Below are 13,453 nucleotides of genomic sequence, written 5' to 3'. Positions count from 1 at the left end.
TGAGGAGGGACGACGATGGCCCCTGGGGGCCACCAAGGCCACTCACGGGGACCCGCCAACTCCCTCCCACCGTCCCTCCCCTGCCCAGTCCCCATGCACGTCCGGCTGGGACTCCCCCAAATAGGTGATCCCGGAGCCCCCAGAGGGAGAGGGGCGTCCAGGAGGGAGGAGGAGGAAGGAATCTCTGCTTCCATTTGGAGATTTGGAGCCGGACATTGACATTGCCGCGGGGACAGGTCGGGGACAGAGGAGGCTCTTTTATGAAGGCTGCGCCCCTCCAAAAGCCCCGCGAGGTCGGCCTCGGGCTACCCCGTGTGACAGAGAAGACGAGGCCGGGAGGGGACCCGGCTTCCCCAGCGCTGAGCAGCTCCCGGGTCCCTTCTTGGGATCGTGGACAGTCCCGCCAGTCCCCACCCAGTGCCCTGGGAAGAGGACCTTCTGGGATCACCCCAGCAGCCCTCGCCGGCCTCCCCACAGCAGAGCGGCCAAGGGCAGGCCTGTCCCTGGCCCGTGGCTGTCAGGCCTGGCTGGGCGGCGCAGCAGTTTCCTGGTGGCTTCCAGGGTTCCCGTCACAGGACGTGTGGCAACAGGTGTGGCCCGAGGTTAGAGAGGAGGGCAGGGCGCCGGAGGCGGGGCGATGGGGAGCAGTTTCCCGACACAGAGGCCTGAGTTTGAGTCCTGGCCCATGCTGTGTGGCCTCAGGCAAGGCACTCACCCACTCTGGGCCTCAGTGGTCACACCCCTGACATGGGCATGGCATCTCGAGGGCCAGCTGTGGGAATTCAAGGGCTCTTCCTGGCGTCTGGAGGGGACAGGCTGGTTGTGCAGTAAGCCCTGGATGCCAGCCTCGGTGACGGCCAGGTCAGTCTCCCTCTCTGGAAGACGAGGTGCGTGTTCCCATTTCTTCCTGGCGTTTCCACGTCCACCAAGGGTCGTCAAACTTGGGGGGGCCCGGCCTCAGGTCCTCCAGGAGCAAGGGGAGTCTAGACGCCTGGGCAGGGCTGCCATCTGGACAGTCCCGCTTGCCGGGCCCTAGGACCTTGGCTTCCGGGTGGTGTCCTTGCACCTGTCCCTTGTCCTCCGGGGACAGCTCTGTGTCCAGGCCTGGCTCTGGGACACCCCTCAGCAGCTCCGTCTTCGCCTCCAGAGGCTCAGTCCCCTCGCCTTTGTTCCAGGACAACTCCACCACCAGGGTCTCTTGAGGGGACACCTCTTCAGGGAAGTCCCCCGGGATGGGCCATTGCCACGGCTAGAAAGGAGGGCGGGGCCAAGGCGCTGGGCGGGGCCATCCCCACCCCCCATGGGCGGGGCCCAGCCCTGGGGGCAGATTCTTTAAAACCCTGAGACCCATTTAAGGGTGCGCCCTGCTGGCCCCGCCCCCGCACCCCCACGTCTTTCTGGGAAAAGCCTCCCTCCTCCTCTCTGCAGGTGGCCCCGCCCTGGTCTAGCAAGGAGCACGTGACCCTGGCTCAGCCAATCATAGCATCCTAAGCCCCTGGTTCCAGCCATAGGCCGAGCGGTAAGCACGTGACCTAAGCTGGACCAATCGGTGATGACCCTGAGACTTTGGCTGCAGTTAAAGGGCCCAACAGGGCTTCTTCTCCCCTGGGGAAGACTGAGGCTGCCTAGGAGAGGAGCCCACAGGGACCATGGCCACATAGAGAGAGAGAGAGACCCCAGAGCCCTGGATCCAGCTGTGTCTGAAGCCCACCATCTTGGCATGCCCCCGCCATCAGTTCTGTTTCTCTGCTAGGAAATGATCTCTCTGGATCGTTACTCGCCCGCATGTAGATGGAGAGGGTTTGGGGCAGGGGTTTGGGAGATCCATCTCAACAGGCTGGGGAAGAATCAAATGAGCCAATACATGGGGGCCATTGCTCAGCAGAGTTTTGCGCAGAGTATGTGACCACGGCCATGAGCTGGAATTTGAAACATTGAACATTTACCTGCTTCCCTTGGCTGCTGGGGAACTCCACAGCGGTGCTGACGCAGGGTGTGGGCAGGGGTGGACACAGGTACCGGGCGGCCCTTAAGTCAAATTCGGTCATATTTGGCTCATTTTTTTCACCAACATGAGGTTATTAAAGGTGTGAGGGTGGGATGGGGGGGTCCTATAGATTCAGGTTCAATCCCACCTCTGCCCCCTGCTGGGCCAACAACCCCTGGCTCTCTGGACCTCGGTTTCCTCATCTGTAAAGTGGGTACCGTGCCTCCCGCTCCTCGAGTTGGGAGGCTATAGTTATTGCTGTGACTCTTACAGGTCGACCCCGGGGAGAAGACACAAGTTACCTGTTGAGGCCGAGGTACCCAAGGACACCCAGGAGGAGGACGCTCACGAAGCTCCCCAGAGACAGGAAGGGGATGGGCAGGTTGGAAACCTGGGCTTCTGGGGGTGGGAGAGCTCGGGTTGGGGAGGGATGAGGGAGGGCGAGACCCTCCATCCACCTGCCGCCCCCTCCCCGGCCGCCAGCCCCGTACAGGTTACAGTTTCCCTAAGGTGACACAAGGGACCCGTACCCCACCTGCCCAGAAGTAGGAATAAACACCCGGCACAAAATAAGTGCACAGCACTGAAATCCCAAACCAAGGTGCCAGCCCAGGACAGAGGGAGGCTGGCCAGTGCGGGAAGGCTTCCTGGAGCAGGGAGGTTTGGGGCCGGGCTCTGAGGGGTGAGTAGGAGTTCGGTGGCGCAGGTGCCCGCGGTGGGCCGCGCTGGGGAGGCCGTGGGCCTGGCTCGCTCTGGGCAGGCGGCTGCTCACCGAGGCTGAAGCTCTGCGGCTGGCTCCAGGCGCCCCGCAGCCACACCGTGTCCGCCCGCACCTGCACCGTGTAGGCCCTGCCCGCGCGGAGGCCCCCGAGGGTGACCTGGGTCTGCGTGGTCTTCACCAGCCTCTCTGCAGGGGGTGGGGGAGGCAGCCGTGGGTCCCGGAACCCCCTGCTCCCCGGAGGCCAGGTTCAGGCTGCCAGGACACCTGGATGCGGACTGAGCCCTGGTCGGGCTTTTGAGGAAGGGGCTGCCGGCCATGTGCTGAGTTGGCGCCCCTCACTCAGCCCCTGTGCATCTCACTTGCAGGAACATTTCCCATCAAAACGCATAGCAAGCCACGTGCTTCCCGTCCAATTCCCACCTTCTCTCCTGCCCCTCCCCTTGGTCTCTCTGCTCCGGCCATTTTGGCCTCCACTCTGCTCCCCAAGAGGCCAGGCTCCTCGACCTCAGGGCCTTTGCACTGCTTGTTCCCATGTGGTCTGACTGACCCTGTTCCCCAGATACCCACAGGGCTCCTCCCCACCTCCTTCCTGTCTTTAGGGTGAGGGTGAGGGTTAGCTCTGTCTGCTTTGCCCGCCCCCCAGCCTCCCCAGCATCTCCAGCACAATAAATAAATGTTTGTGGAATTGAATGAATCAAATAAAACACTGAATAAAATTTTAAATGAGAATATAGTCCCTGGATGTCACTAAGAAGGAAACCAAAGTCAGGAGCGGTGGCGCACACCTGTCATCCTAACGACGCAGGAGGCTGAGACAGGAGGATGGCAAGTTTGAGGCCAGCCTCAGTAATTTAGGAACTCCGTCTCATAAATAAAATAAAAAGGCTGGGGGCATAGCTCAGTGGTAGAGCACCCCCAGCTAATCCCCAGGAGAGCAAAAAAACAAAACCAAGCAAACTAAACAAATCCATAGATTACAATTCATTCTCTCTCTCTCTGTCTCTCTCTCTCTCTCTCTCTCTGCCAGGGATTGAACGCAGGAGTGCTTGACCATTGAGCCACACCCCCAGCCCTATTTTGTATCCTATTTAGGGACAGGGCCTCACTGAGTTGCTTAGGGCCTTGCTTTTTGCTGAGGCTGACTTTGAACTCCAGATCCTCCTGCCTCAGCCTCCTGAGCCCCAGGGATTAGAGGCCTGCACCACCGCATCCGGCTCAATTCTCTCGTTGAAAATCAAGACCCAGAGAGGGGCAGCATTGTTCCCAGGGTCACACAGCAAGAAGGAGCTCGAGCCAGAGTTGTGGGCCCGCGTACCTGAGCCCTGGCTGCCCTCCTCTTGGCAGCGCACGACGTACCCCTCCAGGACGCCGCGGCAGGTGCTCAGCAGCGAGGGCCACCAGTCTACGGACACGGAGTCCCTGCTGCGGTTCCTCACCGACACGCGCTGCGGGATCCCGGCCACCGAGGCTGCAACCAGCAGCAGCGTCACCGTCAGTGCCGGGGCCGAGCACCCGAAGCCCAGCCTGGCACATGGGGGACACTGGCCGCTGAGGCTCCCGCACCTCGGCCCTCACTGTGCTTGGCCTTGGTCACCTGTGGGCGGCTGGCACCCGACGTGCGGTGGGACATGTTCACTGGCCCCTGAGGCCCGAAGCCGCTGCAGAGGCCCCGGGAGGTGAGCCTGCATTGGGTCACTCACCGCTGCCCCCGAAGTAGTGGGTGGACAGGACCGTGGACCAGGACGTGGGGTTCCTCGGGTGTGCAGAGGCGAAGATGGCCAGGTGGTAGCAGCCCTCCGACAGCAGCGCCCCGGATCCTCGGCCCCAGCTGTGAGCCACTGGAAGGAGGGAGCGGCCCCGGGGCCACCATGTCACCACCTCTGCCCACTCGTGCTTCAGAGCCCCGTGCGCCAACATCCCCTCCTCCCAGATCCCTTCCCCAACTTGCCCCGTCCACTCCCACCTGGCCCCTCCCGCACTGTGGGGTGCTTTTGTCCCACTGTCAGGCCGGGGACACCTCCACAACCAGGCGGCTGCACGCCTGGCATCCCAGCTACTGGGAGGCTGAGGCAGGAGGATCACACGTTGGAGGCCAGCCTCAGCAACTTAGCAAGGCTCTAAGCAACTCAGTGAGACGCTGCTCAAGATTAAAACTAGAAAGGGCTGGGGCTGGGGCGCAGGGGTTAAGCGCCCCAGGGGTCAATCCCTGGCACCAATAAAGGGGGAGCCAGGGGTGTGGGTCATGGTTGGGCGAGTGCTTGGCGGACTCAAGACCCTGGGTTCCTCCCCAGGATCTCAAAAAGAAGGCCAGGTGGAGGCTGTGGCTTCCTAGGGCTCCAGCGAGACCCAGGCAGGAAGCGGGGGAGCCAGAGGCGCCCGGGCCACAGAGCGCCCTCCCCTCCTGAGGCCTCATTAGTCTGTCACCAGCACCTGCTAAATGCCACCTTCCCTGGTGACGGCAAATATTGAACAGGCACCTGGGACGTGAGAGAGGCTCCCTGCCGGGTGCAGCCTGCCCAGGCGCCGGGGCCAGCAGAGGAGGAGGGCCGAGGCCCCGTTCCCGCCCAAGCTGTGTGACCTGAGTCCACAGCGGAGCCTCTCTGGGCCCTGGACGCCCCTGTGTCCAGTCTCAGGAGGCGTCCCAGAGGCCTGGCGGGGACGCGGCCACTCACGTACCTCGTCCATCGGGGGCCGCGCCCCGGGGGGTGAGCAGGCTGCAGAGGGCAGGGCCGCCCCCTCCGTCCAGCTGCCGCCACTCGATGCAGTAGGTGGTGCCCGGGTCCCCCGCGGGCCAGCTCAGGGTGGTCCCCTTGGCGTCGACACTGATGTTCAGGAGCCCTGGGTCTGGAAGGGGATGGCGGGTCACCCAGGGCAGCCGCCTTTGCTCGGCCTGTGCAGTCCCCGGGCCACCTTCCTGCCCAGGGACGTCTGTGCCCAGCTCTGTCCCCTCAGGGGGCAGCTGGGGGCTGGACGCGGGCGGCGGGGAGCATCTGAAGGGCTTCCCTCGCCCGGACGGGGCCACCTCTGCCGCCCTGTCTCCCTCCCCTACAGACGCCCAGCCGGGCTGGACCCTGGGGACAGAGGCCAAGTTCAGAGGCAGCAGGACGCACCCCGACCCCCGGCTCCATCCCCCCCACTTCCCAAAACCAGGGCCCCTGCTTCTCATTTGGCTGAAGACAAGCAGCGTCTATTGAACACCAGCTGCGTGCGCCGGATCCCCGGGAGATGGGACGGTGATGGCCCCATTTGACGGATGCCAACACTGAGGCCCGGACGCGGTGGGCGGTCTGCCCGAGTCCACCCAGCAGGGCGGCCACCCAAATCGGGTCAGAGCTGACCACACGCTGCTGTGCCGCCCTCGGGAGTGACAGGACATCTCTGAGCCTCGGGTGGTTGTCGCATCTGTAAAATGAGCCTCAGGGCCTCACCTGCACCTTCCCAGGGTGGCGTGGCGCTCGGGCACGGAATTTAAGGAGTCACCCGGGTTAAGGGTGTTGGGGTGACATGTTTTATTTTTCAGGGCTGGGGATCGAACCCAGGGCCTCGCATGCACTGGGCGAGCACCCCACCACTGACCTATGGGCCTTTTGTGTTTTGAAACAGGGTCTCACTAAGTTGATGAGGCTGGCCTCGAACTTGTGATCCTCCTGCCTCGGCCTCCCGAGACCCTGGGATGACAGGCGGCACAGCCAGGCCCAGCTGGATCATGGGTTTGGGCGCCCCTTACGCTCCCTGGCCTCCCTGGCCTCCCTGGCCTCTCGCTGGTGGAGTGAGGCTCAGAAGAGCTGCGCAGCTCCAGGTCCCTCTGGCGGCCGCCCCACCGAGAGGCACCTGTGCTGGTGTTGGCGGGAATGCGCCAGGTCCTGTTGGAGCTCCGGCCAAAGTGGCTCTGGGAGAAGACAGCCACATCGTAGGCAGCCCCCGAGAGGCGGAGCTTTCTCCGCAGGGGCCGGGTCCTCTGGGCCTTGGCCTTGCAGGAGCAGGACAGCATGTGCAGCTGGACACACAGGTTCACCCTGGCCGTGGGGGCTTCGAGGCAGCCTTCCGGAAGCTTGACCTGGGGTAGCTGTCATGGGGACGAGAGATGGCCTGTGGGCACCTGAACACTGTCCTCTGGGCAGACAGCACCACAGCCCAGGGGGACAGGACCGCAGCCAATCACATGCACCGAAATTTCTTAAAAAATAAAAAAATAGTCAAACACAATGCTGGCAGAGCTGTTGGGAAACGGGCAGTCAGAGCCGGGGCACGCTGGTCTGGGGAGGGGGGCAGACTGGCAAAACCCACTGCGATTTCAGAAAAAAAGAGTCAAATCTTTGGAGTCGTTAGCTCAGGCCCAGATTGCTCCTAGGAAAAGGCATTTGAATTGGAAGAAACTGAGCCCAAGAGAGACCTGCTGGAGTCTGCCCCCTCCTCCCGCCTCCTGGTTTCTGTCTGCTCTGCGCGGAGATCCGGGCCCACCGCCCTCCCGGCCCATGTGCTCGGTGGCTCCCACGGGAACCCCAGGCTCCCCGCCCACCCCCTCCAGCCTCCTGTCCCCGCCCCTGCCCAGGCCACCCGCAGCCCCTGGAGGCCCCATTACCTGCCCCTGCACCGTGAGCAGCCTCCTCCCGTCGGGGCCCAGGGGTCCCACGGAGAGCCTCAGCTCAGGGCGCGGGAGGGTGGCTGCGGAGGGGGGAGCCCATGCTGAGCCTACGCCCTCGCTGCCTGATTTCTAATACACATTGCCTTATGTCTAACTCCCACTGCCTCCTGTCTAATGCCCGCCGCCCCGTTTCTTCTTCTCGTCTTTTAGTGTAGAGATGGACCTGGGGCCGTGTAGTGCTGAGCAAGGGCTACAGCCGCCCCCCTCTGTATTGTATTTCACGCAGGATCTCACCAAGCGGCTGAGGCTGGCCTCAAACTCACAATCCTCCTGCCTCAGCCTCCCAAGCCTCTGGGATGACAGGCGTGCGACCGCCCTGGCCCTGCTGCCTCATTTCTAAGGCCCCGACACCGTGGCCCTGGGCGTTCTCACCAGGGGGGACACACACAGAGCTGCCCCAGCTACTCCAGGGACCTCCCGCGGCACCCGATGCCAACCGCCGCCGCCGCCGAAACTGGCATTCCCGGGCTCCGTCCGTCCCCAGGGGACACAGGCAGGACTCTGGGGGAGGGGCGCCACACAGGCCGGACGTCAGTCCCACGGGGTCACCCAGGGCTTGGCACTAGTCGCTCAGCTCTCACGCACTTAGGAGCTCCAGCTGTGTACACAGCCAGGCAGGAGGGAGCCAGGCCCTGTCCCCTTGGGTTCCTGGGTGTGTCCACTAGCCCCTGCCCCAGGTGGGAGCTGGACCCCCCCCCCAGGGTGGGACCTTGGCCAAGGGCTCCTCAGCGCCTCCCCCATCCCAATCCTTGCTTTGTTTTTTCACTTGCAAAATGGAAATAACCCAACCGAGGCCTTTGCAGAGGGCGAGGCCGACAGTAGGTGCTCAGTTAACGTCTCCTGGCAGCGGCTGCCTTTGCTGCTGCTGTTGTGACTCATTCTCACCGAGGCCCGAAGCATCCTGAGGTCCACAGTCGCCCTAGAGAGAGGCCATGTGACACCGTCTGTTTACACTTCGGTGCTGACAACTTCAGCTATTTAAAAAGAAATTGAGGGGGGTCCCAGGGATTGAACCCGGGGGCCCTCGACCAAGGAGCCACATCGCAGCCCTGTTTTGTCTTTCATCTAGAGACAGGGTCTCCCTGAGTGGCTGAGGCTGGCTTTGAACTCGTGATCCTCCTGCCTCAGCCTCCCCAGCTGCTGGGATGGCAGGCGTGGGCCACCGCGCCCAGCTGGGGCTGGGGCTCCCGCAAGCTCAGCTTGGCCCTGCCTGGGTGACAGCGGCCGGGGGTGGAGCCCTGCCTGGCCGGATGCTCAGGGGCCTTCAGCAGAAAGCGGTTGGCTGTGCCTGGGTTCAGGTGACAAGGAGAAGGCCCAGGAAGGGCAGTGGGGAGCGCGGATCCTGGGCCTGAGGAACCCTGAGCCTGGCCAGAGGGGGGCGTGGGGAGCGGGCGGCAATAGGTAATAGGGAGCCATGGCGGGCGTGTGAGCCGGGGAGGTGGCAGCCCGCAGGGGGAGTGTCGGAAAGACCTTGGAGGCTGACCTGGGCAGGGTGGAGGCCAGGGAGGGGCGCGGCTGTGGAGATGGTGAGACCCATGGGAACTTGAGGGTCCCCGAGAGAGGCCGGGTCCACTCTTGACCCGTGGAGGAAACTCACCCATTCCCACGAGCCGCTGGGTGTCCGGTGCCGGAGCTGCACCTCCGCCCTGTCCTGCTGGGCCTCGGCCTTCTCCTGCCGGGTCGCCCACTCCCACCGCGGCTGCCCGGACGCACTGGACACCCTGATGTCGCCCGGGGGAGGGTGGTATCGGACTGGAAGCAGAGGTGGCGGTTGGAGGAGATGGCCCCACGTGTGTGACTCGATGGTCCCGCCTCTGCCCGTGGCTGGCCCGACCCGGGTCATCAACTGGGTCCCCCGCGAGAACCAGGGTGGCCCACGCCCCCTCCTCCGTGGGGCCCACAGGCCGCGTCCCCTGGGCACCCGACCTCAGGTGCACTTTGGAGACAGGGCCAGCGAGAAGCAACCTAAGTGCCCAGCAAGAGGGGATTTTGGCCAGGGCACCATGAAGACGGCCCTGTCACCACACTCCAGAGTTGGATGTCACCCTGGGATCCCCCTCCAGGTCTAGGCTTGGAGGCCGGGGGCTTGTGAGGCTGGAGAGGGTCCAGGAATCGAGCAGATGCTGACCCCACGTGGAGAGCCTCAGGGAAACGCTGGGCGACTTCTCCGACCGGTTCCCCGCCCGAGACTCCACCCAGAGCGTGACGTTGCGCAGCACGGGCACCCCGTCCTGGTCCGAGAACTGCAGCCTGGTGTCCCCGCCCGCGGGGAAGTAGCAGCAGCACCCCTCCTGCCGGCTGCAGGGAGGAGCGTGTCGGTGCCGAGTCTGGGGTCCTAGTGGACCTCGGGGGTTATGTAGGGATCGACTTAGGACTGGGGGCTTAGGGGGACCCCAAATTCTCCCAGCATCTCCCTTCTGAGAGCCGGTCTGGGGGCGGGGCAGTGTCGATGACGGGAGCAAGGGCTGAACAGGGGTCAGGGTTTGGGGACCTCGGTGGAGTCCTCACCGGCACCACAGGAAGTGGCTGACGCCGTCTGTGGGACCCTCGTACCGCCAGGAGCACTCATAGACACTTTCGCTGTCCACCCGATAGCAGCTCAGGTCGGTGGGCCCCGAGGCAGAGCCTGCAAGAGACCCCGGGGTCTGGGGAGAACCACAGGGGGCGCAGCTTCCCCACAGGGACCCGCTCCCAGGCAATGAAACTCCGTCACAGTGTCATGGAGCAGACACTTCTGCCTAAACCTTCTGTGGATCCCGACACTCTCCCTGAGTCCTTCCCATGTCCCCACCTCAACCCCACCAGCCTCCTTTCTCGGCCTCCAACATGCCAGGTTTGCTCCCACCTCAGGGCCTTTGCACATGCTGTGCCCTCTACCTGGAAAGCCCTTCCCACAGATCTTTTTTTCATTAGCGGAGATGGATGAGACTCAGCCGCTGGCACATACCAAGCAGATGCTCTACCACGGAGCCACACCCTGCTCCTTCCTGCTCCTTCCCCAGATCTCAACAGCCCCATTGCTCATTTATGTCACCTCCTGGCCCCCAGCTGGCCCACAGCAGCCTCCTCCTCCCTCAGCCGCCTGCTTTTCCAGTGTGTGCCATCCTGTGCAGCACGTGCACCGGTTCACCTGTGCTCTGGCCTCCACGAGGCTGTCCTGGGAGGACTGTGGGGCTCACAACTTATTCCCTACATCTGGAATTGGGTCTGCACATAGTAGATGCTCAGTAAAAAAAAAAATTGAGATGGAGTCTTGCTCTGCTGCCCAGACTGGCCTCAAACTCCTGGGCTCCAATGATCCTCCTGCCTCAGCCTCCTGAAGAACTGGCACTCCACAGTGTGCCACCACTGCCGGACGAGCAGATCACCTTCGACAGTGGAAATGATGGCGTGCCCACGGGGCACCGGAGCCTTTGTGGGTACTTAGTGAGCCTGGGACAGCGATACCTACTCTGGGGACACCGCAGCTTCACCCGGGCACGCCTAACCACCACCACCCCCGACACCCGGTGACCAGCTGGTGACACACACACCAGGCTGAGAGGGTGAGGATGGGCCGGCGGGGGGTGCTCAGGGTCCCCGAGACCCCAGGTGGGGCTGCCGTGGCCGGGAGAGGCGGAGCCCAGCGCCACGCAGTCCTCACGCCTCGAACCTGAGTCGGTGTCCGGATCCGGCAGGTCCCGAACCGAGCACTCGATGGCTCTGCAGGCAGCTGGGGGAACGAGAGAGGATGACACTTCTGGCCTTGCACTGTTTGGGGACAGGGGCTCAGCTTGGGGTCTACATCCAAGTGATCATCACCTGTCCATCCACCCCTCATCCACCCACCTGGATCTGTCTAGCCGCCCGCCAACCCACCCTTCCATCTACCACCGTCTGTTGATGCTGAGTCTGGGGTCCTAGTGGACCCCCTTCATCTGTCAAGCACCGGCCATTCTGTCCACCACCCCCTCCATCCACTCGTCCCTCAGCCCACTCCTCCCTCATCCACCACCCCTTAGCCCTTGGTGGCTGGGTGGAAATTTCACAGTGGACACTAAGATATGCAGTTGGGGTCTCTCCAGGGGGTCCCCCCAGCAGGAAAGAGCAGTGAGACCCAGAACCTGGCAGGCGGGACGTGTGGGGGGCGCCTGGGGAAAAGCTGGTGGCAGCACCACTGTCCACCAGAGGCAGAACTCGACACGTCGGGGCAGGGGCTGCCGTGGGCGGAGTCAGGGGAGCCTGGCGCCCACACACCCCGACACAGACCCTCCACCACCCCACCCCCTCTCTCCCCAGGGCTGACCATCCAGGGCCACCACCAGTGAGCAACTCCCAAGGGATCCCGGCCTCGGGGCCTCCCCTGCCCTGCTCTCTACCCCGTCTGGCTCCTGAAGTCCCCGCGGGGTACCTTCAGCACCTCAGACTCGAGGGCTGAGTCTGCACCCTGCGGATCCCCAGTTTACAGAGGAGGAAACGAAAGCACAGAGAGGCACAGAATCTGCCCAGAGTCACACAGCAGCAGGAGCAGAGAGGGGTTCAGAGTCTGAACCCAGCCACCCCAGTGACCCGTCCTCACCTGATACGTACATGACTGTGTGCACCCTGCCACGCGCCTGCCACGCGCCAGCTCGCTCTCCACCGCTGCCCTGGGTGTCCCCTCAGTGAACTCTGGGAGGTGGGGAGGGTCCAGTCCACAAAAGAGAAAAGCAAGGCCCGGGAGGGGTCCGAGCCCAGAGCCAGGATCGCCAGGTCCCTCCCACTCAGGGCAGGACCCTCGAACCCGGGGCCTCCACCCATCAGTCCCGACCAGGAGCAGCGGGTGGCGGCTGGGGACCGTGCCTCACCCCGGCTGGACCACAGGAGGAGGAGGACACGCAGCACAGCCACCGGCCGCCCCATCGGGTCCACGAGGAGCCTCGGGTTCCAAGCAGCTTCTCAGCACCCAGGACGGCCACCACACTGTCCCCTCCCGGAACTCACTGAAGCAGAACCGTGAAAAGGAAAGGAAAAAAAGTGTCACAGGCGCAGTCACACTGAAAGAGAAACCCAGGAAGCCACAGCGGTGACCTCACCCCGCAGGAACCCACCTTGGGGCACGTCGGGCCCTGAGGCTCGGCGCCCTGCCCTGCTAGCCCTGGGCCCAGCTGGACACCCCGGGGATGGCCCTGAGAGTCACCTGCAGCTCTCGGCCCCGTCCCCGAGTCCTCTCTAACCCCGCCTCAGACCCCAGGGCTGGCCGGGCCACAGGGTCCTTGGGCAGGATTTTTGTCTTTTTAACATTGGGTTCAAACCCAGGAGCCTCCACCAGTGAGCAGCCTTCTCGGTCCTTTTATTTTGTATTTTGAGACACGGTCTCTAAGTTGCCCAGGCTGGCCTCCACTTGCCATCCTCCTGCCTCAGCCTCCCGAGTCCTCGAACATCTTGAATTCTTTCATCCAACAAATTGTTGTGAGGCACTCGCGGTGCGCCACGTCCGCCAGAGCACCCGCTCCCCACGTCCAGAGTCCTGCCTCGGGTGCCCTGGGTCACTTTACGTCCTTAATCTTTGGCTCGGCATGATGGTGCACCCCTGTCATCCCAACAGCTCGGGAGGCTGAGGCAGGAGGATGGCAAGCGGGAGGCCAGCCTCAGCAACTCACTGAGACCCTGATTTACAACAACAAAAATAAAAAATAATAAATCCTGGGGAGGTGGCTCTGCTGCTGGGAAGTGCCCAGAGCGGGCGGTCCCCAGAGCCACGGAGCAGGTGCGTTGCTGGGGGCTGAGGGCAGGGAGTGGGGCTCCTGTGTGCAGTCTCCTTTGGGGGACGGGAATGTTCTAGAACCAGGTGGGGCTGCTGTTGCGCCCCCTGAGAGCGAGCTCCATGTCAACCGCATCGTCCTTTCTGAAAGGGTGGATTTGGGTCGTGTGACCTCCCCTGAAGGGACACGTTCCCGGGGTCCCAGGGCTCCGAGGTGGGGAGGGCCCTTCCTGGGATGGGGCACCTGGGGAGACCGAGGCCGGCGACAGGGCGCGGCTCAGCCTTGGCAAGGTCGCCCCCCGGAGGAGGAGCCAGGGACAGCGGGGCGGCCGGGGTCAGGCGGCCCAGGGACGGTGAGGTCAGTGCCTGGGGACAAAG

The 13,453-nt window shown here is 63.5% G+C and overlaps 1 protein-coding gene across 1 annotated transcript; it reads right to left on the bottom strand.

Moving 5' to 3' along the window:
* Positions 1 to 285: 285 nt before the first annotated feature.
* Positions 286 to 12,243, bottom strand: Il12rb1 (interleukin 12 receptor subunit beta 1). Its single transcript, XM_077796485.1, has 17 exons — positions 12,180 to 12,243; positions 11,923 to 12,003; positions 11,006 to 11,065; positions 9,862 to 9,979; positions 9,482 to 9,651; positions 8,951 to 9,105; positions 8,239 to 8,272; positions 7,780 to 7,854; positions 7,291 to 7,373; positions 6,331 to 6,774; positions 5,385 to 5,622; positions 4,409 to 4,546; positions 4,024 to 4,176; positions 2,760 to 2,894; positions 2,290 to 2,386; positions 1,947 to 2,028; positions 286 to 1,249 (listed from the first exon to the last, which is right to left on the bottom strand). The coding sequence occupies exons 1-17, from the start codon at positions 12,232 to 12,234 to the stop codon at positions 863 to 865; spliced, it is 2,505 nt and encodes an 834-aa protein (XP_077652611.1). The 5' UTR covers positions 12,235 to 12,243; the 3' UTR covers positions 286 to 862.
* Positions 12,244 to 13,453: the final 1,210 nt, after the last annotated feature.

The sequence above is a fragment of the Urocitellus parryii genome, chromosome 3 (assembly GCF_045843805.1).
Source record: "Urocitellus parryii isolate mUroPar1 chromosome 3, mUroPar1.hap1, whole genome shotgun sequence".
Taxonomy (NCBI): Eukaryota; Metazoa; Chordata; class Mammalia; order Rodentia; family Sciuridae; genus Urocitellus; species Urocitellus parryii.
Note: the sequence above shows the minus strand (reverse complement) of the source record. Positions and strands in the feature narration are given on the sequence as shown.

Excerpts from the sequence above, each read along its gene's own strand:
- Il12rb1 (XM_077796485.1), bottom strand. The coding sequence starts at position 12,234 with ATGGGGCGGCCGGTGGCTGTGCTGCGTGTCCTCCTCCTCCTGTGGTCC. Across the intron at positions 9,106-9,481 it reads CCTGAGGCTCTCCACGTGGG|TCCGATACCACCCTCCCCCG; the intron begins GTCAGCATCTGC and ends CTCTGCTTCCAG. Across the intron at positions 2,387-2,759 it reads GCCGCAGAGCTTCAGCCTCG|AAGCCCAGGTTTCCAACCTG; the intron begins GTGAGCAGCCGC and ends TCCCACCCCCAG.